Source organism: Antechinus flavipes, chromosome 2 (genome assembly GCF_016432865.1).
Source record: "Antechinus flavipes isolate AdamAnt ecotype Samford, QLD, Australia chromosome 2, AdamAnt_v2, whole genome shotgun sequence".
NCBI classification, from domain to species: Eukaryota; Metazoa; Chordata; class Mammalia; order Dasyuromorphia; family Dasyuridae; genus Antechinus; species Antechinus flavipes.
In genome coordinates, this window is record NC_067399.1 from 643,683,594 (window position 1) to 643,710,404 (window position 26,811).

The window sequence follows — 26,811 nt, forward strand, 5'->3', positions numbered from 1 at the left end:
TAATCCCACTCTCTCAGATATAAGCAGTGGACAGAGGCCCAGTCAAGGGAGTTCAGCTGAATTAGATTGGAGAGGAGCATGTTGGGACAGACGCAGAGCACTCAGAGATTGAGAACCAGAAACCCTCTCTCAGAGGCCAGAGAGATCCATTCTATTTTCCAACTGGCTGGCTGGAGGCTGAAGGACAAACCTTTGGATTTGGAGACATTCGGAGGGAGCTCTTGGAACCAAACAGAGAGATAGGCCTCAACTAACCGGGCTATTTTGGAAAGACAAAATAAACGTTTGAACTTTTATCACCTGGCTGCATTTGGGTGATTATTACTTTTGATTGAAACTAAGGCTGCCTCCAGAAAACCTCCCCAAGAAACCTGCTTTCTCCCAGAGAGAACCATTATTATTTTAAAAGAAGAAAATCACCATACTCTACTACATATTTAAATATTTTGAACTCCTTTTTTTTCATTTAAACAATCAACTTAACTTCTCTAACTCACATTGATCCATTAGGATCAAAGAAAATAGTTTATATCAAAATGTTAATTTATTACTATGAGCATTTCCATTTTTTGGTTAATTACTCATTTAAACCAAAATCATATAACCACAGAATCATTCTCACTGTTAGTTTAGTTGGAAAAGTACAAACCCCAAAAGGTACAAACTCATTACAAATAAGAATTGTGAATAATTTCTACACATAAAATTTATAAACACTTCAATTTTGTATTTTGTATTTTCAGTGTTTTCCTACTTGTGTCTCAGGAATCAGTGCTTTGGTATGTTAATCAGAAATAGAAGAAAGAAAGGAAGAAAGAAAGAAAGGGGACTATAGGAGGAGAGGGGGACAAAGAACAAAAAGGGATGAGAAAGGAAGGAGAGGAAGAATAAAAGGGAGGGGAGGGAAAGGAAGAAAGAAAAGGAAATATTTATTAAATGTTTACTATGTGTCAGGTACTATGCTAAAAGTTAACAGATATCGCCCCATTTGATCCTCACGATAACCCTAGGAATATAGTGCTATCACTATCTTCATTTTAAAGGTGAGGAAATTGAGGCAAACAGAGCAAATGCTTTGCCAAGGTCACACAGCCAGTAAGTTTCTGAGGTCAGATTTGAACTTAAAAGTCTTTCTATTTCCAGTGCTCTATTCTGTGTTGGTAGAAACTAAAAAGGATAAAGAGATGTCTTATGGCAGTTTGAATGGAAGTCCTGGATGGCCCCTCTGGCTACCTCTGTTAAGCTCAATAATATTTCTTGCCTCAATTCACTCTACAAAGCTGCTGGACAAGTAGGAGTCTTATACCTACATAAATGCCAAATGAAGCCTTTTAAAAAGTGTTATAGATTCAATATATGCATTAATAGATATAAATATATATGTATATATATAATTTTGAATCTCAATGGTGTTATATTAATGCATATTTAGATATTATGCTCCAAAGTTTGGAATGAATTAACTTCTCCAAATTCCTAAAATATTCTACAGCATAGCTATTATTGGAACCCACTAGAAATTGTTGGGAAATACCAGTGAAATCATTCTGTAGGACAGATGAACCAATATTTTATTTCTTAGTGCCCAAGTATCTGTAGAATATGAGAAAAATGAAACTTTCTGTAGCATGGAGAGACAATTCTAAGGGTGTCAACACAGGGACTTTTAGAATGGAATTTTTTTCTGGTAGAATATGCAAGTTCAGATAAGCAGTTTGGCAATGAATGCTTAGTTTAAATAAAAGACATAAATGAGAAAAGGAAGTTATAAAACAGGACACCAACTGCTCCTCCCCTTTTTGTGGGTGAATTGTTTTGATTTTGAGGAAACCATTTCCATTTTTCCTGTCATAAAAAAAAAAATCATTAAAAGAGGTGTGCCGGATCATACTGCCTCATCATGTGCAGCAGAGAAGCCAGAAAACGGAAAGGCTTGTCCTTTTTCATCCTAAATTGAAGTTCTGTCTGTTGGTGAGGCCCCAGCACAACTCGGAAGGAAGGAAAGGCCACTGTCTGGAGGGCATTTCTGATGGTAACTCTATCCCAAGAGAGCCCAGAAAACCTGATACTCACAGTGAGCTAAGGACCTGACCACCAGGCATTTTTCCAAAAACACTAAAGCTTAATTTAAACATTGGTTTTCAAAAACTGTGTTCCTAAGTGAATGGTTTTGTTTGTTCAAGCCGATTAATGCTCATACAGACTTAAGGAAAAAAAAATGGGTTCTCACTCCAGAATCCATTCAGAGGCTTAACTGAGCTTTGAGTATGAGGGAATCTGAGGCAATGTTCTGGTTTCTCTTGGCTATGTTGGCTCTTTCCCAGAGAACACCAAAAAAAAAGTACATGAATACAAAAAGTACACCCACAATCTGTACTTTACTTCAGTCAACCACAGAAATATTACTATGGTAAGAATGCCATCATTTCATAGACTTGTAGAGTTGGAAAACACTTCAAAAATCACCTTGAACAATCTATATCTGAAGCATAAATAATTCTATTACTTATCTGCTAATAGTATTTTTACAGTTCAGCCCATTGTTCTTATTATACTGCACAGCATAATTGAAGTTGTTTACCTTCTCAGGGCTCAAAGTAACTCAATGTCAATCTGCAATCTGAGAAGTTATCCCACAGAAAATTCCTAAATTTATGAAATCATAGGTATGGATAGCTTGCTCGCTCTATTTATTGCAAGCCAAGAATATCTAACAGTAATTCGAATAGCTTATATTTTGTAGTTGAGGTACAGGGAAATCATTTATCATGTGATGATTCATTAGTATATATCAAGAATTCAAGCTCATTGCTTCTATTTCAAGGCACACATTTTTCTTACTCTGGCTCCCACTATAATACTGCATGATAATTTGAAATCTGAAGTTTAGCTTTGCAATAGATTGTGTTTTGGAAAATGTCACTTGGCCCATTTTGGATTTTAGGTTAATGACTTTGGATCAGAAGGCAGTACAGCAAAATGTTGAGAATACTAAGGCTGGAGTTAACACTTAGTTTGATCTTCTACTTTTATGCCTTAGAACCAGTGCCCTCACCGGCTCAAATCTCCCTCACCTGTAAAGTGAGGATGAACTGGATCAGCACTATCTGACCTATGTAGAATGAAAGCTGGATTGGAGGACTATAACTTTTCATCCATGCCATATTATAGTTTTATTTATTTTGTTAAATATTTCCCAACTACATTTTAAACCAGTTCAGGCTGCACTTTGGCCACCAGTTCAATACCTCCTAAGATCTTTAGATGTCCTCCGGTTCCAAATCCAATAAATATAACTGAACCTCTAATACGGCTTTTAAATTATTTATTCTGAGCAACATAATTATCCAAGACAACTATGAAGACCTTAACATGAAAAATGTTATCTATCTCCAGGAACTGATGCAATATGAATAGAGATTAAAGCATTTAAAAAATATATATATTTATTGTTCCTGGATTTTTTTTTTGTTTATATTTTGGTTTTTTTTTTAACAACATGACTAATATAGAAATATATTTTGAATGATTATACATATATAACCTATTTCAAATTGCTTGCCTTGTCAATGTGGGGGGATGAGGAGGGAGGAAGAGAATTTAGAACTCAATTTTAAGAATGAATGCTAAAAACTTTTTACCTATAATTAAGGAAAAATAAAATATCAAATTAAAAAAAAGAAAGAAAATACAAATCTTTTCTTCACCCACAATCTGTACATTATCATGCTTTCCAGACATCTCACACTGTACTGTCTCTAATGGATACAGTGAGAGCACCTTGAATTCAACTTCTGTTCTCTATTCTGTTTCACTGCTCACAATGCTCTGCTCTTTTCCCAACAAAATAATGACAAATCTTTTCTGATCAACATAAACTAAAGGGAAATCTCCCTCAAAATTTCTGTAACACTTAATTGCTAAAACTAGACAATTAATCATATATCTCTTTTGAAGAATCTCTTCTACTGTAGCTTCAAGCTGTCATAACTCTTTTACTACTCTTTAGTTGCAGCCAAGTGGCACAGGCCATAGAGCACCCAACTCCCAGCATTTTCTCGACTTGCATGTTCGGAATGCCCTCTCTCCTTCAAGTCCCAGTTAAAATACATTCTACAGGAAGCCTTTCCCAATCACTCTTAATTTCAGGGTCTTCCCTTTGTTAACATTTCCTATTTAACCTGTATATAGCTTGTTTGTACATAGTTGATTACATACTGTCTCTCCCACTAGACTGTGACTCCTTGAGGCATAGTCAAAGGACTATCTTTTGTCTTTTTTGTATTCCCCAATGTTTTGCACAGAGCTTGGTACATAATAAGTGCTTCATAAATGTTTATTGACTGACTCACTGAATGAATATATTTATCTGCATAGTGATAAGATCACCATGGGAGATGATATAAAGTGAGAAGAGAACTCAGAACACAGCTTTAGGGTTTATGCAAGATTATAAAGTACACAATATGGATGAAGATTTAGCCAAAGAGATTGGAAAGGAACAATGAGGTAGGAGAAGCAAGAAAGAGTGGTATTCCAAAAGACCTCAAAAGAAGAAAAGTACTGAGGAGAAGGGGCGAACAACTACGTCAGAAGCTGCCAAGTGATTGCAAAGGATGGAGAAAAAGGCCATAGACTTGGTCACCAAGAGATCACTGGGGCCTTTGGAAAGAGTAGAGTCTTATCAGAGATATTTCATCAATTACCCAATTGAATACTTTCTCTTTTATCCTAGGAATATGATTGGAAATATCTAATTGATCTTCTTTTGATTGCTTTTATGCCTTATTTGATGAACTATTTGCCCACAATCACAGTTGTGAAAGGCACCGCATAAGATTCTCTTCTAATTTTTTTCATAATTACTTTTAATATTCAGCTTATATCTCTTTTGAGGTTATTGTAGTAACTGTAGTTACTATAGTACAAGAAGCCTGGCCTAAACATAATTTCTACAAACCTCTTCATTATTCTTTTTTTTTTTTTTTTTTTGAGGGGCAGGGGATTCAAACAGTAAGTTCTGAACTAGAGATTTCACTGTTGGTCTGTCTGTCTCCCCCCACTAAAAAAAATATCCAAAGCAGCATTTTTAATAGTATATTAGGAAATTACAAAAATATATCAATTAGAATTTTTAAAAATTCATTAAATTACTATGTTTTTAATAAAATTTTTAAAATATAACAATTTATGGGGTTTACACTGATATAGTTATCAAAATTCTTAACATTGTATCTTGGTTATAAAAAATATTCAAGGAAATACACATCCTAGATTAAGATGGTATGAAATCTAACCTACAAGCAGCCAGATTGCAAATTATGCCTTTTACCCCATACCAAATGGCATTTTGCTGTCTATAAATTACTGTATCATTTCATATATTTTAAAATAGTAACCAATTAAAAGACATTCACACATGTTAAATTCCTTCTGTTAATGCTAAAAAAAATTTCTTCTTTTCCCTTTGTGAATGGAAAGGATTAAAGTGAAATCAAGATATGCTTTCTACCTTAAAATCAGAAATGTGAAAAGAAGGAACAAATATTTTTATGTAACAACCAGATATCAGCAATAATGTGAACTGAGTCATGAAATAGTCTTCTAAAATTTGTTTAAAAAAAAAGAAAAATATAACATGAGAATTTTTAGGGGAATGAACCTTATGTTCAATACAAAGGAAACATTTATCTGTATGCTTTAATTATATTCAGAATTTTCCAAAAATGCCTAGCATAAGGTACAATTATTACAGTAAAATTTATGGCAGGTAAGAATTATTCAAACCTCACATTTAGATTAAGATCATACCTTTATACCAGATAATAAGCTAACTATATTTGAGGCAAAACTCTGACAATTTACTGAAAGAAGTCCCTTTGATAAACCATTTCCACATTCTTGGCTGGTGAAATTTATTTTCAAAAGTGCTCTCAATTTGTTCTTTTTTTTTTTTTTTTTAAATCATTTCCACTAATAAAACTCAAGTTGAATAATGCTACATTGCTGGATCATAGTTACAGTTTGCTCACCTGTAAATTAGCAATAATATAATCTGTTATGAAGAAATTACTCTGAGGCACAGCCAAGATGGCAGATTAAAGGAGGTCACCCAGCTGAACTCTTCCAATATTCCCTTCCAAACAACTTTAAAATAACGCCTCAAATTAAATTTTGGAGCAGCAGAACCGGCAAAAGGTCAGAGTGAAAGATTTTTCCAGCTTAAAACAACTTAGAAAGTCAGCAGGAAAAGTCTATAATACCAGGGTGGAAGTCAGCTCAGAGCAGGGTATCAGTACCAGCCAAGGGTAGCTCAGAGATAGCTATGACAGCAGCAGCTTCAGGGGCTCTCAGCCTGGAGACAATAAGGGGGGGTCAGACAAATAGGGAAATTACTATGGATATTTTCTTAGACTATTTTTAAAAGCATAAAATATGAATGATTAAGAAGGAAATCAATTGTACTGAGTTATCAAAATATTTTTTAAGTTCACTGACTTTAAGTTAAAAATAGTTCCTTTAACTGAAATTTAATATTTCCTTCAAATTACAATTGTAGGAAACAAATATGATTCTGAGAAGGAGTCCATGGGTTTCAAAGGGGACTGTGAAACAAAAAAGGTTAGGAATTGTTACCTTACATGGTATTATATAACTAAATATCAGGTCATTTCAGTCATATATGATTTTTAAAAGAACCTAGTATAATATTTAGTTTAATAAACTAGGCATCTAATTTTTGCCTCTTAAAAGGTATATATGTTTTTATATTTTTATTACAAAATATAATTTTGATATCATAACATTTCATAGATGTATATATTTGTTTTAATTATTTAACCAAAGATCTCTTAATTTTGTAGACCTAAATTTATACTCATTAAATTCACTTACTTTGGGGACAATCAAAAGTTTTTCCACCTCTTACTATGACTAAGAACAGATAGTAACTTACCCTTGCTCCTAACTGTTGAACCTTAATTATAAGCATTTTGAACACTTCTCTCCAATAATTACAACACAGAGTTGAAAATTAAAAATAAAATTTTTACAAAAATATCTTATACACAGGAAACTCTTAATAAATGTTTAAATGAATTGTAATTTCACTGAATTGTGTGTGTGTGTAAAGAAGAGATGGAAAGAGAGAGAGAGAGCAGGAGAGATGGGAAAAAGAAGAAGAGTGTGTGTGTGACTGTGACAGAGAGAGAGACAGAGAGAATGAGTGAGTTTTGATTTTTTGTTGTTTAATCTTTTCAGTCTGGAGTTTTCTTGGCAAAGACACTAGGATAGCTTGACAATCCCTCCTCCAGTTCATTTAAAGATGAGGAAACTGAGGCAAACATGATTAAATTGACTTTAAAGTTAATTATGAATTTTTTCATAGAGTAACACAGCCAGTATGTTTTTATGACCTCCCTTTAATTAGTCAGATAATTTTAAAAACATGTGCCAGTTTTTTAAAATTCAGAATTATCATTACTATTTTTAAATTAAATCTTCCTTTTCAAACTTCACTCTATCTTCTATTCTGTAGTTTATCTTTATCTGAATAACAATGTACTTAACCCAAAACACTAATAATTGAGGTATTTGTTCTTGATTTTTTAATCTTTTAATTTTTGTGGCTTTCCTGTGATCTTATTCTAGAAGGTACTCTCTCAACCAGTCCCAATGCTACTGCATGTAAAGGTGCTGACACACTATATTCTGCTTTCTATAAGAATGCTTGCTTTTTAAAACCACAGTATGATGTTGGCAATCAAGAAGATGCAAAAACATAAACCTGCCACTGTGAGAAAATACCATGGTGCACTGTATTCAAGTGCTGCTGCTGCCTTACATGACATCATCCTTTTTTATCAGCGTTTTAAAGTATTAGACCAGAGGTCTAACATAGAGGTTTTTTTTGTTTGTTTTTGTTTGTTTGTTTAATTTAAAAAATGTGAACACTAAATTTTGTTTGGTATTTTTTTAATCCCTTTTTTGGACACGAGAATGTAGTCCAGGCCTTATCTAAAATCACGTGACTCCAGAGAAGCAGAAACTGAGGCCTTAAGGCTTCAACTAATTTAACAGTCACTGATCAATATGTGCTTGATCTATAAGTTCTTCACCTTTTCCACACATAAAGGCTCTTAAAAGAGAATTAGAAGAAAAATGGGGAAATGAAATGAGATCATTGCAAGAAGGAATGGAAAAAATGGAAAAAGAAAGAACAAAAAAATTTAGTTGGCCAATTGCAAAAGGAGCTAAAAAAGGTAACTGAAGAAAATAATACACTAAAAATTAGAATTGAACAAATGGAAGTGAATGACTTCAAAATTAGTCAAAGAAAAACAAAAAAATTGAAGAAAATATGAAATATCATCTAAGAAGATTAAAGTGCTAATTTTATAGAATTTTATGAAAATAACCAGAAAGAACCTTACAGATTATCTATCCGATTCTCTTATTTTAGAAATCAAGAAAAACTCAGAAAAGATTATCATCATCATTATCAACAACAACAGAATCTATTTATATATTGATTTAAGGTTTGCAAAAACGCAAGAACAGGCTAATCTAGAACTCTCAATTGTTTTCGAGTAGAATATGCTACCTTGCTGGGGGGAAAAAAGGCACCAGAAGTTGTACAACAGACTAATCAGTCAGAAAGCAGCAGGAGATTTGAGTTGAATTATTCAAGTCATTTTTATTGTCACAGGGAGAAGCTAAGAAAAAATAAAAGTGAATAGAAATGTTGGAACTTATGGCTTAATTTTAAATCTAAACTATCACATGCCATTAACTTTTCAGTCTTGTTAAAAATATTCCAGCAATTACTAACAATTTCCTGCTTTCTAGCCAAGTTTCAGTCTTTTATTATTCATTTATTCCATTCCAAGTTCAACATTAATTTCAAATACTATATGGAATTTTTGACACTTTACTTCTACAAATAAAAAAGATGTGATATTCAATGTGTCCTTATCTACTTTGGCCATAATATCCTTGAAGTCATTTAATGAGCTAATAAAATATGAATTTCCTTTACTGAAAACATGTTGATGATAATAAACCTTACCTTGATTTCCCCCATAGCTTTTGCTCTTTACCCAGCTAATTGCAGGCTTGGCAAAATATCATATCTGATGGGAAATATATAGAGACACCCCACCCCCACAGACTCTTCATATTTCACTCTTATTTAAAAGTCCATTGTACCTTTATTAAAACTACAGGAAAGACTCCTAAATGAAAAAAAAAAAAGTAATGGAAAAATACTTGCAATTTTATCCTTTTTGCTAGTCTAATTCTTAATATGGATGACAATTTTAGCATTACTGCTTTACAAGAGAATCTATTTTTAAAGGCCATTATAATAAATGGAAAGATTAAGCATAAGACAATGACCAAATTCATAGTCATGAACCAATTTGCTTATAAACTTTGTAAAAATGCATGCAAACTTATTATTAATATATTGGTGGCAAAAATTTACATTTCTAAATTCTGTTTATCATTAAGGATCATTCAGAAAAAAGGAAACTATTTTAGGAGCTCACAACAATGAAATGATTCAGACCAGTTCCAACAGACTTGTGATGGAGTGATCTGCATCCAGAGAGAGGACTGTGGGAACTGAGTGTGGATCACAACATAGTATTTTCACCTTTTTTGTTGTTGTTTGCTTGCATTTTGCTTTCTTTCTCATTTTTTTTCCTTTTTGATTTGACTTTTCTTGTGCAGCAAGAGAACTGTATAATATATATGCATATATTAGATTTACATATAGTTTTACCACGTTTAACATATGTTGTTTATTGGAGTACCTGCCATCAAGGGAGGGGGTGGGGAGAAAAAGGGGAAAAGTTGGAACAGAAGGTTTTACAAGAGTTAATACTGAAAAACTATCCATGCATATGTTTTGAAAATTAAAAAGCTTTAATAAAAAATGAATGTTGAAAACTATCTTTACATGTAATTGGAAAAAAAAATACAAATAAGTAAAAAGAAAAAAAAAAGAATGAAGAACAAACAACAACAAAAGAAATACTTGAAGTCCCATCACAACTTCTACTTTTTGGTTTAACAAGAGATTCAATTTTTGGTATGTACAACTAAATAAGTATAATGATTCCTATAAAATAATACAGATTTTAAAATATTCTTTGAACTATAATTTCCAATATTTCTGTTCACTTTCTTTTTTAGTTTCTACTTGTGATAATAAAAATGGCCTGGAAAAAAAGACAACTTAAGCTCCTTCTGATTCCTGACTTGTCGGTCAGTTGTACTGCTTGTGGGGCCTTTTCTTTTCCCCTGGGAAGATAGCTTACTATACTTGAAAACCCAGAGACCTGGGTTAGAGTCCTGATCTAGTCTTACCTTTTTGCAAAAAAATAGATACTTAAAGCAACATATAGATACTATTATTATTGCTACTGCTGCTAATCTTTTCTAAATCTGTGTCCTTATTTCTGAAATAAGAGAATTGGACAATAATCTTTAAGGTTCTTCCTAGAATGAAAATAATTGTACTTTAAAAGTTCATCAAATAAACATGTCAAAATAAATATTTGTTCTTAGAAATAAATTTGTGATCATTATTTCAAATGCCAAAATAATCACAACTTTTAATGTATATGATTTTGAGATAATCATTTGCATAAATAATTGGGACAAATAATAATTTGGTTATGCTTTAATTTTGAAATGGCAATAATGATGGCTGGTGTGCTTTTACTGACACCTTGGAGCCCCAGACTGCCTGAGCTGAGTCACATCTCACAGGGTTGTGCAGGTTTCCCTATAACTAGTTAATTCTCTGTCAGTTAGGTACTGCATTTCAAGCCACCCATGGAGAGTGTTCCACTCTTATCTCTGATCTTCAAGTAAGGAAAGGTGCATAGAGACCTCTGACATCTGGAGTGGGTGGATTCCAGAAAAAAGAAAAGACCAGTAAAACCACTACAATGATGGAAAAATACATGGTAAAAGTAAGACCACTGAAAAACCTGGAAACTGGGGATTAGCAACATCCACTATTATTGGTGAAACTCCTTTATTTATTCAAGGATATACAAAACTACTTCCTACATGAGCCCAGGTAAGCCTATGAGATTTAGGTACCTGCATTAAGTTTTACACCATTTATTCAAAAATTGTTTTAGGAATTTTTAAACTTTTAAATGGCATAGAAGTCTTCTTAGCATTTGGAAAATGATGAAAGCTGTGAGAAGACTGCTGCTCTGAGATACAGAACTGCTCTAGGATTACAGAGATTCCTTGGTGCTGATGATATTCCACCATACAATTCTGAAACATGCCATACCTTGTAACAGGTTAAGAAATAGAAATAAATATGCTTTCGAGACGTGGGAATTCACATGACTTTAACTCCATTGAAAACTTATGAGCTGCACCTAGAGCCAGACTTTGAAGAATGGATTGTCAAAGAAATATTTAATACACTCTGTGATGTATGGTTTCATGATAAAGAATGTCAAAATTTTGTTAAGTGAATGCCAAATTGTGTAAAACATGACTTTTTCTGAAGGATGATATATTGCATAAGTTTTTTAAAGATGTAAAAATTCAAAGATTTAATGAGTATCATTAAATTTAATTATTTTTGCTTTGTTCCAAGTAATCTGTACACACTATACAAATATGTTAAGTAGTACAGTAAAAAGAACACTGTGCTTAAGAGTGAGAAGTTATGAGTGTTATATGAATCTGCCAATTACTAAGTCACTGCAGAAAAGTCACTTTATTTCCTTAAGCCTATACAATGGAAATTACATGTGTAGTACTTACATGTGAGCTATTGTATAATAAATGGTGAAAAACATGTGCCTTTAAATCTCCCCACATATTATTTCTTATAGTGGGACTATTTATGTGAAGTACCAACTTATTTTCTGTAGTCACTCCATAATCTAAAATGATTGTCAATTTGTATAAACATGCTCTGGCTGATTAGTCTCTCTGTAGAACACTGAACCAAAGGGCAGGGGAATTTACTTCCATATCAGCACTTACAATTTAGGACAGCAAGATGATAAAACTTGTACTTTCATATTATTTCTTTTGAATGCCATTATATGGCATTCATGTATAAAATGATAAAATGTCATCACAGCAGATTTGGTTTTTGTCCATGCATTTTTATTCTCAGTTCAATAATTATTCCCTTCCATTTCTGCTGCTTGCATGTTTGTCAAATATTTATCATGTGGAGGTGACAGCAAACCATCTGCATCCCTCTTTTCAGAAACACTTCCTCTCAATTTCTACCACCTGTTCTTTTCTAGTTTCCACTCTAGCACTGAATTCTTTTCTCCAAAATCATCATCATGTGTATCACCAGGAGAAAAATTTACTTTCTTTAAAGTAGCAAACTTAAATCAGTTAATGTAATAAAAATCAAAAGGAATGATTTATACAGACACATGATATGCCAATGAATATTGTCCAAAACACAAAGTACTTTTAGAATCAGAAGAATACCTTCAGCTTTGGGAAGATTTTCTAAGAAGGATTATGGAAACACAGGCAGAAGAACCACATGGGTCAATCAGTATGGTTGAAGAGTAACTTATACTACTGCTAGTACCAGGTATAGAATCCCTGACAGTATAACAACTTTCCTGGAATATTAAAGTATGCATTAAATTTAAGGGTATTCCTAAAAAGATATAACTTTGTTATATTTATCAGTTGGAAATGGATGAGATTAGATACAGGAAGATAGGAGCCCAGTCACTTATTTTACTTCTAGGAGTAATGAGTGAGCTCACTTGTATTCTTGGTTTAGGGAATAAAATTTCTGATTCTCAATATATAATCTAAAATTTTACTCCTGTCAACTTTTCATTTACTAGATTTGCTATTTACTTACAACACAAGATCTCTAGTGTATATAAACTCTTTGGACCTGTCCTGAGTTCATAAAGTTAGCACTATTCTACTCTACCATGGCCATGACAGACAACAACCAAGAAGAGGAAGACCTAGGAGTTTAATTGAAAGAGTCATGATTTCTAATAAAATGTTATTTACTCTAGATTATATGATATTAGATGATTACATAAATTGGATGTCAAGAGAGGAAATATTGACACTTTTATGATCTTTTACAATCTGAAGTCTCCATAGAAGGCTTTTAAACAATTCATACATACGGTACAAAAACATGATTTTAATTATTATAGGCTGTTGTGCCCAAAACTTATGAATGAATACAAGATATTTCACTTAATAAATAATATATTTCATATATTATAAATAATAATATTTCACCTAATAAATAAATAAATAAATTTCAATTATTAAAAGGCCTACTCTATACAACATCAGAGATGCTCCATCAGAAAGGGATCTCAATGAGATATTTCTAGTCATTTGATAAATGTAAAGACTGAGACCCAGAGAGAATAAGTGATTGTTGCCACTGGAAACATAATATTGAAAAAGTGTAGAGTAATTATATAAGCCAAATACCATAGCTTGATATGGCACACTAACTCTGAGAAGCTATTTTTCATTTATTATCTTCCATTCTTTGCTTCCTCATATTTAGACTAGGTCATGTTTTCCTTGATCCAGAGAACCAAAATGGTAACTATCACACTCCTTGCTAACCAATCAGTATATACGAGTTTATAATCATAGCAAAACCTTAGATTTCTACTTTTCATTTTGACAAATCCACTAGAGCTCTATGGTGGGAGATAAGAGATTCAGATGAATTTCTTCCAATTATTTTTTAAGAACTTCTAGTGAACTACTAGGTAGATGTGGTTGATTATAATTAAGACTCCCAAAACCAAGCTGATTATCAAATCACAAGGTACATGTGGGACAATGTCTGCTTCAACTTCATCTTAATCCTATTATTAGGCAGACTCTGGTGCAGGATCTAACTCATGAGAATACGTAGATTCCCAAAGCAAAACATCTGGCAATACTGGGAAAAACTCATCTTCTTCCAGTCCTATAAAATGGTTGGATTGCTCCATCAAGCCAAGTAATCCACAGTAATACTTAAGTGAGAGGGTACAGGATTGTATTTAGATTATATGTTTTTCTCAGGGACTTATAAGGGCTTGGTTTCCTGAACCAATGTCAAAGAAGGCATCCCTATTATTTTAACTACCATTGATGTAACACAAGTATATAGTCTAGGGTATATAAATCTTTTGGACCTGTACCGAATTCATGAACTTAGCACTATTCAACTCTCCCATGGCCAAGAGAGACAACAACCATGAAGAAGAAGACCTAGGAGTTTAACTATAAGGGTCAGAAAGAGCCAATCAGTGAATCAAGAGGTGAGGTACGGTTGCTGTAAGAATGAGAAATAATAGGGGATTCTGCTTTTCAAATTACTCAACTGCAGATATCTTCTTGTCTGGGTAGGGCAGTGTGGCAGGGAAATAAAGGTAACTTTAAGTCTTTTTATTTTCTGAATTGCACTAGCTACACCAGTTCTTCTCCACCCGCTCCCTCCAAGATGGGAAGTGCAAGAGGGTCTACCAAAAGATGGGCTATGATTAGAAGAAAGACTTGATGTATACATAAGGCTCAATGAGAGCAAGCATGTCATTATCATGTCCACCTGGTTTAATTTATTCCAAAGGGAGTGGCCAAGTCATCCAAAAATGGATCTGCCAGAGAAGTATTCCCTGTCAAATCTTTTTGACTGAGGGTCCAGAAAGAACTGTCATGTTTTATCATGATCCCTTTTACTTGTTAGAGCTGATAAATTTGCTTATTAGTAATCTTGGCTCTAATAAGAGAATCACCATGAGCTCTTGAAAAAGTCCCTACTCTGTTGTCTAACAGGGTATTTATTATCTCTGAAGCTGAAGTAGCCCAGAATACAGTCTGACTGGTTAGGCAGGCCACTGAGGTCCACTTGGTCCAGGATATTAAGAAACCTAAAGGATAAAAGTCTACTAACAACTTGCTCTTGGCTAAGAAGCCTGGAAAGTTTGTGGCACACAAGATGTAAAAATGGAGCCAGAACCTACTACCCACCCCTACTCTGGCCTCTACTGCTTAAATGCCAGGAATTTGTGGCCTTCAGAGATCTCAAATGTCTTAAATGCATCTTGGTTAATTTGCTAGTGGTCTGCTGGTAGAGCCCTTTAGTTTCTGGAGTCTCATATGGGGGAGCTGGCATTATGGTGAATAATTCTGCCATTATAGATATAACTTATCCATTCTGGAAAAATAATGTCATATATGATTCAAGACCCACATGGGCAAAAGAGACAGAAAATTAAGTCTAGTCTTTAAAAAACCCAAAAACATATAAATAAAACAAAACAAAACAAAAATCCCTACTAGGCTAGAAGAGATACTTCTTTCTACATATTTCAAAGGCATTGATTGGATGGGCAAGTCAAGTCAAGTAGACAAGCAAATTGCCAGAATTCAAAACTGGGGAAATCTAGAGATTATTGAAGTTCCAAAACAGAGTTCCAGGGAGCTATTTCTTTCACTGAATCAAACTATTTTCCTTTAGCTTGGGTCTTTTTTATTGCAGTTATTTATGAGACTCTTGTCACTCTCCTTATGAATCTTCTTCTTCTTAAGTGATCACTGAGCTCTGTTCCCATATAACCTAGTTCTATCTTTCCAAATAACTGCTCTCTCAAGTGAAAAAATGTCATTGTCTTCTTCCAAAAGCCATTCCCAATTTCTACCAATGGCATAATCACTCTCCAGAATCACTGTAGACTTAGGACTTCAGTATGACTTTGACTCCTCTCCTGTAACTCTTTGCTTCATTTACAAAATCTTCAGTGACTATTGGCTGAGTGAGTCACTTGAGATCCTCCACAATTTGCTTCTTGAGTACCTCTGCAACCCCTCCCCAGGGTCTCCGTTCCAGCTAACCTGCACTATCACTGCTCCCTGAATGCGAATCTCTGATTCTACCTACAAGTGGGAGAACTTACATTTTTATTCCCTTTTCATTTCTGCCTTTTAGAGTCTTCTTTCAAGGCTCAGCTCAGGTATTATCATCTCCTCCGTGAAGGCTTCCCAGATGCTACAATTTGGGGGTGCTCTCTCTTCAGAAACCCTTCCAATCTTCCAAGTACTTGCTTCCAAGGCCATGTACCACCTCTGTATCCTCTAATACACTCAGCAGAAAGTAAGCTTCTCAAGGTCAAAACTGGTTTCCCATCGTATTCCACTGGTCATCGTCTAGTCCAGGCCTTTGAGGAAAGCACAAATGCTGAGCAGACAACCTCTCTACTCTCTGCCCTGGCCATACAGGAGCACAACCTGCCATTGGAATGGCCTACTTTAGGAACCAGAAGAGGGTGACCAGAATGACCATTTCCTAAGAGGAGCAAATAAGGCAACATTATGAGGGACCTAAGAATTGTGCTGGAATAGTCTGACCCATGGGAGAAATGCTCAAATTACTTCATTTACCTCCAGAAGGCAGAAGTGGGAGCAGTGAGAAGATAATAAAGGTCAGATAAGTTTCATGTGACAAAAAAAATGCTTCAACAATTAGGCTACACAGAAGTAGAACAAGGTGCTTTGTGAGAAAGGCCCCAAAATGGGAGCTAGATGGCTTTATCGTGGACATATTACAGAAGCTGGAAGAAGGGAGGCCCTTCCAATACAGACAGCTTAACTATCTCACAAAGGATTATAGTACATTACCTCCAAACAAAGGAACCTTTTTTATGTTCTGAATCTGCCTAAGACAATGTACAGAAGATTACAAAATTACAAATGAAGCTAATTTCAGTGAGATTGGTGTATCTGGGACCATCTTCTAGGCTAATCCATCTAGCTTCAAAAGCAGCACTTACTGAGTGTTCATTTGCAGATTATTTATAGGAGATAGGACTTTCTAAAATAAACAAGTATTTGTAAAGTCAGAAAAGATATTATTGGTAATCCTAAACAAAAAGACATGATTTGTCCATGGATTATTCCAAAAAGCTAAGCTATCAATGTTTCTGAAAAATCACTATCATTAGAAAGCAGAACCATATTGTTCTTTTCTGTTTTGTTAATAAAGCATTTTAATGATTGTGCTTATTATACTGATCTAGACTGGAAAGGTGACAACATTTTTTTTGGTGACCTTTAATGTACTATTTATATACTTGAATTCTATGAAATAAAAATCTAATAAGTCACGTGATACAGTCTTACTTCCAGTTTGGAAAACTTGTGCCCATCTTGCTAAGTAAGCCCTTTTACAATTATCCCATAGAGATCTATTCTCACCTCCATTTATTTTGAAATTAATAAATAAAGCATGAGAAAATTTTCATAATGGTATGAGAATGCTCATTTAGTTTTGTAACAAGATCAATATGAAGGAGATAAAGCAGATAGATCTATCCTACCCCAATTTAATATCTGTTTTCTCAATCACATTCTAAATGATAACTACAAAAATGAATATATTTTTAACTGTGGAGGTTCAGGATAACAGGGCTTTCTGGCTTTCTTCAAACTCCAGACATAAATCAAAGAAGTATCTTCCTAAGATCACTTCTCGGATTTTTCTCTTATCTATGAAAATGATTCCAAATATCGAATGTCCATCAGAATTCAAGGACAAAATTGAAAAATTCATCATTAATTCCTATAACTGGAAAAAAATTAAATGCCCAATTTCTTTTACACACACACACACACACAAACACACACCCACACACACCCACTCCTCAAAATAAAACTTGAGAAAACAAAGGGGAAAAAAATTCTGATTCACTGTAAAGTACAGATTATGTTTAGAGTTCAATCTTGTTAGGAAAAAAGATAGCACTGCAAAGAGTAGTAAAAGCTCAGAATTTGAAATGGAAAAACCTGAAACCTGAATTGGAATGCCTCCTCTGCAATTTGCTATATGATTTATTCAGCTAATTCACATTTATTCAATGCTTACTATGTGTCAGGTATTATGTAATCTCATTTGATCCTAACAACAACCCTGGGATGTAGGTGTTATTATTCTTCTCATTTTACAATTGAGGAAACTGGGACAAACAGAAGGTAAGTGACTTGCCAAGATCACACAGCTGTTGAGTACTTAAGACTAACTTTGGTCTCAGGTCTTCCTGATTCCAGGCCTGTGACTCTGTGCACTATGACACCCCCCATCAACCTCACCTAAGGAAGACAGGTAAAATTTCTTAACTTCTCTAGGCCAAAATCTTCTTCTAATTCTTAATCCTATAGTTTCATGAACAGAATTCCAAGACTTAAATTAATGATATGTAAAGCCAGAATATATAGGAAAACCCATGGTTCTTCAATTTTTTTTCTCTTCTTAATTGCAACTCCCTTTCAGATTTTTTCTGAAATTTTTGTTTAAAAAGTAGGAGCCCCAAACCATTTGTTGTATGAGCTTTATAAGTTATATCTCTCAATAAAAAATTTTTATCCTAAAATTTCTTTAACCTCATCCCATTCCTGTTACAAAGAAAAGTTCTAAATGAAACAAGCCATCAGGAAAAGATTAACATCACATTTTTTTCCTTTTTCTTTTTAAAGAACACAGCAGGAAATACCTAAAATACTTCACCACATTACCCTAGTTCCTTCTTACCATGGTCAAGGATTATTAGCTGAGCTCCAGCCTGTGAATTTCCAACATCATTCTCTGCAATGCACTGATAAAATCCTTCATCTGATTTCACCAGACCCAAAACCTGAAGATTATGTTCCTTCTGAAAAATAAAAATAATTTTATCATTCAATTATTGAACATTACTGTAAGTATAAACAAAAAGTGATCTAAATTTCATATGGTTGAATGTCTTTTAAACCTCACATTAATGAACAAGGACCCACAATATTTCTAACATAGATCTGCATCTAAGCTCTACATCTTCTTGTGAGGACACACACAAGGAAAACTTTTGATAGTAGATTTATCTCTAGCAAAATGGCAATCAGTATCATATGGTCACATTTAATATCATTGGTAACATGACCTCAAGAATATTTATTAGCAAAGTTAAAATACTTTTCTGAGACACTCACTTTAAAACTGAACTTTGATACTTCACACATCAGGACACAATGACATGCTGTAATTAACAGGTAAAAATATAGCCATTCATTAAAGAAAGAGATAAAAGAATGAAATGGTAATTCAGTTTTGACAGATAGATTTCTATTTAGTTTAATTTTTTGGGAGAATGCAAGATGTTTTGTTGTGTATTTCACTCACATCATTTTAGGGTATAGCCTGTGAAGCACAATCAGGTATGTGATTATAAAGAAATACCCAAACACTAAACCTTTAGTGACATAATCTAGATTTCAAATTATCATTAGGTATTTATAAGATTTTTTTTACATGCATTAAAGTATTATATTCATCTTCAGTGCTAAGCCTTAAAGAATTCTGATATGAGTATACTTATGAAAACAAAGACATATGACCAGGGTGATAGGGAAAAGGCAGGAGGGCTTCATGAACTTTGGTCAGAATAAGTCCATTCATATTCTGTTTTGAACTTTTTTTCCCTAAAACTGGGCCTATTTGGAACATTTGTGCAATACAAAAATAATGATGATGTTAATATGGTGCATTAAGGTTTAAAAAGCAGATAATTCTAGGATATACTGCAACATATCCAACATATAAAGGACTGCTTGCCATCTAGGGGAGGGGGTGGAGGGAGGGAGGGAAAAAAAAATCGGAACAGAAACGAGTGTCAATATAAAGTAATTATTAAATAAAAATTAAAAAAATAAAAAATAAAAAATAAAAAGCAGATAATTCACAACAATATTGTGAGACAGGAACAGAGATTTCTGAGATATATTCCCTTTTGGAAGACTTGAGACAAAAGCTGAAACAGAATGGAGGATATTAGCCTACTTTTCTCCTTAAAGAATTTAATGTATGTTTAACCAAAAGAAGACATTAAAAAGGCAAGAAAGATAGATGATAAATGAAACAAATCAATATTCTAAGGCTCAGAAAGACAAAGCAAGTTCATCAAAGTCACACAGTTTTTAAGAGGCAGAACGGGGCCCTTAACAGTTTTCAACTAGTATTGGAGAGATTATTTGCGATCTTGTATATGGGTTGTTTCAATTACCTAATGATAATGATAATGATAATTGTACAATGTGTTATTGTTTTGCAAAATACTTTCCAATACATGAGATGAAAGGGATCTTGGAAGTCATGTAGTCCAACCTTATCATCTGAACAGAAGAAAAAATGAAGACCCAGAAAAACAAAATACTTTGCCCGAGGTCATATAAGTTATAATTTGTGGCACTCAAATATCAATTCTTTGACTGGAGAACCAAGCAAAGTTAAAATCCATGTCATAAAGAGAAAGAATGTTGGATAGCTGAGTCCTGATCATGCCTTAGTTAGCGTCATATCTGAGGAAATCATTAAGCTCTTCTGAGGTCTCTATTTGGACTTCTTTTTACCTGGACATTGTCCTGTTACTAAGAACTGCACCACAGCCTCAATATTCTTGGGACTTAACTTGTGTGGACCAGACTTTCAGGCCACTCCATTAGAATGCATACATGCTGAGGGCTTACTTAACTTGTATCCCAGTGATTAGTTCAGTGCCTGGAATATTAGAACAATATAAATATGTGCGCTTGCTCGCTCTCTCTCTCTCTCTCTCTCTCTCTCTCTCTCTCTCTCTCTCTCTCTCTCTGTGTGTGTCTAGGATTTTTTATAAATATTTTTAAGTCTTTAGCTGTAAGTAAATGATCCAAGTTAGAAATAAAGTCACTCTTTGCAAGTATACATTGGAGAATTGGAAACATCCTTTGAAAAAATACTTACGACAATCTTAAAGTAATCACTTGGGATGACCATGTCACCATTCTTAACCCATTTTACAGTTGGTGTGGGTTTCCCAGTCACTTCACATTCAAACACAATATCCATAGACTCATGTGCATATATATTAGCAGGCTTCTTCAGGAATTCTGGTGAAGCTTTGAAAGAAAAAGGACAGGAAAAAAAATGAATATAACCTAAAGAGACAAATGTTGATAATCCAGCCTTACTACTTAGAAACTGGGAGTTTCCATGTTTCCTTTTTTACTACAACCTAGAGGATTCCTGAAACTAACTGCTGAGAGCATAAACTGGCCACAAATTGATAACAAAGAACAGATGTTGGGAATTAATAATAAAAATAAATTAATTACTGGGTATAATTAGAAAATTCACTTTGACTTATTAGACCCTTTCTACATGTTTGCTGATAAAATTATCTAGGTTGAAAAAATAAAACAACAGAAACACTTTAACTGTAACAATATTAACAAATACTACGATTGCTGTTGCCCAGTCCTTTCAGTGATGTCCATCTCTCTGTGACCCTGTGGGCTTCCATGCCAAGTGTTTTTGGGGGAGATACTCTGGGAGTAGTTGCCATTTCCTTCTCTGGTGACAGAGATAAGTGACTTTTCCAAGGGCACACAAGCAAGTAAGTTTCTGAGGCTAGATTTAAACACAGGTCTTTTTGACTCCAAGTCCAACACACTTTCTTAAATTATATTATATTAGGGAATATTTGTAATGTTGTCATTCAGTCATTTCAGTTGTGTTCAAGTCTTTGTAACTCCATTTGAGGTATGCTTGGCAAAAGCAGTGCAGTGGTTGGCCTCTGCAGCTCATTTTACAGATGAGGAAACTGAGGCAAACAAGGTAAAGTGACTTGGTTAGGATCACACATCTAGGAAGCGTCTGTGGCCAGATTTTCACACAGATCTTCCTGATGCTGGGCTCAGTGTTCTATGTGTTTTACCATCTGGCTCCTCAAAACTTGTAATATTAACATGGAATTGAAACTAGCCTCACTTTCTTCACTTTAAACAATTTCACATTTTAGAGAACAAGATAGCTATATGATGTGAGAGGAATACATGACAGACTGACTATATGAACAGGTTCATAGACAACAGGTTATGATAAATAACACCACAGAAGCATAGTGCCAATAAGGTTTCTTTCATCCTATTTGGATATCCCTTCTAGCCCACTCTGGACAGTCAATATAGCCTATTGTGAGAATATATTATGTACCTCTTACTTTTTCAAAAGCATCCAATAAATTCACCATACTAGTTTTAAAGGTATCAGAAGTGATAGTTTCATTTATTTCCTTTTTCTTTCTTTTTTTTTGGGGGGGGAGGGGAGAGAGGAGAAACAGATCATAATTATCACTACTCTACTCTCCCTTAAAAGGAAAAAAATACCCAATCATATTGTTTTCCTTCAAATAAAACAAATCCAAACATTGGTCATGTCTGAAAATGTATGTGTCAGGCTGAATCTTGAGCCCATCATCTGTCTGTTAAAAAGTAGAAAGCTTACTTCCTCATCAATCCTCTGGAATGATGTGGCTAGTCATTGCATGGTTCAATATTTTTAAGTCTTTCAAAGTCATTTTTCTTACCATATAATAGCTACTGTATAAATTAATCTCCTGGAAGTATTCAGTACAAACAAGTCCTTTCCTTTTTATCATTTCTTATAATAGTATTATTCCATTATATCCATATACCATAATTTGTTTATCTATTCCTCGAGAAATGCTCTCTTAAAAGTACTTGGCATAGAGCCTGGCACATAGTAGATACTATGTAAATGCTCATTATCATCATCATCACCACAAACATAAAGGTGCATTTTTATGAATATTTCTATACATACAAGTCACAAGACCATATTAAGAACTGGGAAGAATTTTAGGCCATTAAAAGAAAACCAAGAGGTTTTTATCCAAGATACAGGATGGCATATGGCAGAGGCAGGATTTAAACTGGAAGAACCCGCCAATCTCCTTTTATGTCTTCCATGCTACAATCCTTACTTGATCTCCTTGGGGCCTATGCTGAGGAGCGGTGACACAGCTGAGAGGATAGGGACAGTGTAATGACATTCCAGAACGCTAGGTCTGTATAGCATTGGTCATCTTCCCTTTTTATCGTCTTTGCTAACCTGAGGGAGAACTTCAGGTTTTAATTTGCATTTCTCTTAGGGTTGCTGACAGAGTAATTTTCTTCTTTTGAGAAACTCTTATTTTTATCCTTGGACCATTCCAAGGTGAAAAGACTGCTGGGTAATGATGGAAAAAGAAGCCTCAAGAATCAGCACTTGAGCTTAGAAAGAATCCTAGTTGCTAGCATTTAACAGTGTTCACGTGGCACCAGGCTAAGTGCTTTTCAAGTGAAGTGATGTCCCTTTTACAGCCTCCAGTTCTCTCTATCCCTCCTTTGGTCAAGTACTAACCCCTTTCCATTGCTTCAGAAGGGGTCTCCTCTCAGCTCTTTGCTGAGCTTATGATGGTGGAGTTAATCATTTGCAAGATGGTCAGCTGAATAGTAAAGAAAGTGCTGAATTAGAGCCTGTAAGTTTTAGCCTAACTCTTCTTTCTAGGTATGTGAGATCTGCAATTTTGATTCTACGTTGTAGCATTTCAAGATTTCCATACAAATGGCAATAATGGAGGTGTTTTAAAAAATGAGTTTTTATGTGTAGAAGCACCCTGGAATAACTGAAAGCACTGTACAATTTCCCCAATGCAATGAAGTCTCCTCTTTTCTTTCTCTTTGATTCTAGGTCAAATTAGGTTTATTTCATTTAAAGAATAGCTGATATACCACTGTTCAAACATTTTTAAAAGTTTCATTACAGAAACTTCACTTTAAAAGAGATGCTAACCTGATGCTATTTACATAAACAATATTTGATAAATATACTTAACAGGCAGTTATTAAAAGAATGTGCTGAACAACCTTATAAAATCATCTGGGCAGTATACATTATTAATCTTTTTTTGGGGTTTTCAATGATATAAAAAAAAAAACCCAATCACTTTTTGGATGGTTATGAATCTCACTGAGGAGGCTCTGTAGTATTTTTAAGTTTGACAAAATCAGCACATCCTCAACAAATGGGAATCTGAAAAATTCCCTAAAAAGAATTCTTCTTTGTATACTCTGCATGGGATATATTTCAACAAAACAATGAATATCTCTGGTGAGTTTCTATCTTGGATTTCTATCTTGAAACTGATAGCAGAGGACAATTTTTATTGATTATCCTCTGGGTTATGAATTCATCATACTGCAGCAAAATAAAGCTTTAAAGGTCCTCCAAGACAGCTTTTTTCATCATGTTAAGCTCATATAATACCAATAGTAATACTGATAACTTACTGTTTCTTTTTAGACTGTAATCAATTACAATGAGACAATATAAAATACTATCAGACTAATTCAATGACTTAAAAATAACTATTTTTGAAGATGAGTATGTAGCTGAACTTTCCCAATAATTGGGAATCCTCCAATTTACTTTAAAATAATACCTCAGAAAAACATGACAATATTTATGTGAACTGACACAAAGTGAAGGGGAAAAAATACAAATCATTATGCCCATAACACTAATGTCACAATGATAATCAATTGTGAAAAACTTAGCTACCCTAAGGGACTCAAGATGAAAAAAATACTATCAATTTTCAGAGGGAGAATTGATTTACTCTGACTTTAAAGTGAAGCATAACTTTCTCACTTTACTTTTCTTATTTTTTCTTGGAAATATGGTTAATATGGAAATATGTTTTGAATGACATCACATGTATTGCTTTTTTGATGTTTGTTTCTGATTGATATAGATATTGCAATTGATAATTACTTGCTTTCGAGTGGTTGTGAGAGGATGTGAGAAGAAGAGAGAAAATTTGGACCGCAGATTTAAAAAGAACGGAAGTGTTAAGATAAATAACAAATTTTTAAAATAAAAATAAGTTGGGAGAAAATGGCCACTTTGGGATATTAATAATGTCCTCTCAAATGCCTTTTGAAGAATAACAACATTTGTGATTTTTAAAAATTTCTCTGTATGTTCTGATATTTTGAAAATTAATCCTTTAGTATCCTTTTTTTCAATATATTGTGGGCCTGGTCCAGTTGCTTTTCTTGCTTTCAATTTGAAACTATTGGTAGAAAATTAATCCATAACACTAGCTTTTCACACCTTCAGCTACATAACTCTCAATTTATAACTCCTGAGCCAGAAACAGTAAATTATGCAAAAGATAGCAAACTATAATGTCATAACTTAACAAAAAATGTCAATATGCTTTTATTTGGGAGTCAATTAAAAGACATTTAGAAAAATATTTGGGTTTCAACTACATTTTGGTCTTTAAAAAAACCCACTCTAAGGCCATGTTGGTGTCTAATTAGAGTTCTAAAATTTATTAAACAACAACAAATTAAAGAACAAATTAATAATTCTTTCTGCTGCTTTTCTAGTTATCATAAAAATACTATAAATTTAATCAGATAACTCCTCCTCAGAAGCATCTGGGTTCACTGCTCCCCAGTGACCTCTGGTTTTCAAGGTAGGGATACCATGACTCCTTTTCCTCTCCTCTTACAACCTTTGCCACCATTCATCTATTTCCTTGTACTCAAATGTGTTTGACCCAATTACCAGAAATGGGTTAATTAGCAAATGAACACATATGTGTTACTACCTGGGATGATGGATAAGGAACATTTAGGATATCTAGGAAACTGTTCTAGTTCTGTAAGTTACTGTGGTAAACCCTGGTGAATCTGGTCTCCTCACAATGCTTAGTTTTCTCTCAGCAATGACTAGGAATGATGGAGACAAAATGATGGGGCAGAAGCAGCAACCCAGTTTAATTCTCTCCACATTCTCTTTCAAATAACTTAAAAATGCCTCACATCCAATTTTGGAATAGCACAACCAATATTTTTCCAATCCAAGACAACTGGGATTAGCCGGACAGGTCCATGACCCCAGGTAAGAGTCAGCCCAGAACCTTTGGAGCAGTGGCCCTAGTATGACACGGAGAGAAGCAGCAATGACTCTGGGAACACACAGCCCAGAAGAGGAAAAGGGCTTGGCCAGAGATCAGGGGAAGGTGGTGTGGGATCCCAAGCTTCCCAAGGAGAGCAGTGATCAGACCTTTCCTTACAGCACAACACTGCAGCAGCAGAGAGAACTTGTAAACTATGAAACCTGAAGCTTGGGCTAATACTTCTTTGTATCCAGGTGAGAAAAACCCCACTTTAACATGAACTTCAAAATCAAGAAATGGGCTGAGAAAATGAGGAAACAATAAGAAAAAAGAACTTGGCCACAGAGCTACAATAGTGGCAGAGAAAATAAAGAAAACTCAGAAGACAGTGCCAGGATACCAGCTCAAAGCTTCAAAAAAAAAAATCCAAATGGAACCCAACTCTAACAAGAGTTAGTCTTCGAATTAAAGAAAGAGATGAAGGAGGTAGAGAAAAATTCAGAAAAGAAATGAGAGTGAAACATGAATATTATGAAAAGAAATAGCTTTAGTAAACAGAAGCAAAAAAAAATGCTGAAGAAAATAGATTTGGAAACAACTGGCTTAATGGCAAAAGAGGTTAAAAAAAATCAAAGAATTAATTCCTTAAAAAGCAGAATAAGCCAAATGGAAAAGAAGGTATAAAAATTCACTGAAGAAAATAACTCCTTAAAAATTAAGAATTGGGATAGTAGAAGCAAATGACTCCACAAGATATTAAGAAACAAAACAAAAAAGATCAAAAAATAAAAAAATAAAATGTGAAATATTTCATCAGAAAAACAACTGGCCTAGAAAACAGACTGAGGAAAGATCATTTAAGAATTATTAGACTATCTGAAAGTAATGATCAAAAAAGAATCTAGACATATTTCAAGAAATTAAAAAGAAAACTGTCCCCCAAATCTTAGATTCAGAGGGCAAAATAGAAATTAAAAGAATCTACTGATCACATCAT

At 34.0% G+C, this 26,811-nt stretch overlaps 1 protein-coding gene across 4 annotated transcripts in view; it reads right to left on the minus strand.

Moving 5' to 3' along the window:
• NEO1 (neogenin 1) overlaps nt 1-26,811 on the minus strand; it is a 239,557-nt gene that overhangs the window by 100,293 nt on the left and 112,453 nt on the right. For all 4 annotated transcript variants that reach the window (XM_051982336.1, XM_051982335.1, XM_051982333.1 and 1 more), the window contains exons 6-7: nt 20,804-20,958; nt 18,581-18,701 (exon numbers count right to left, since the gene is read on the minus strand). In XM_051982336.1, the coding sequence (XP_051838296.1) occupies nt 18,581-18,701; nt 20,804-20,958 (276 nt within the window). The remainder of the gene's footprint in view (nt 1-18,580; nt 18,702-20,803; nt 20,959-26,811) is intronic.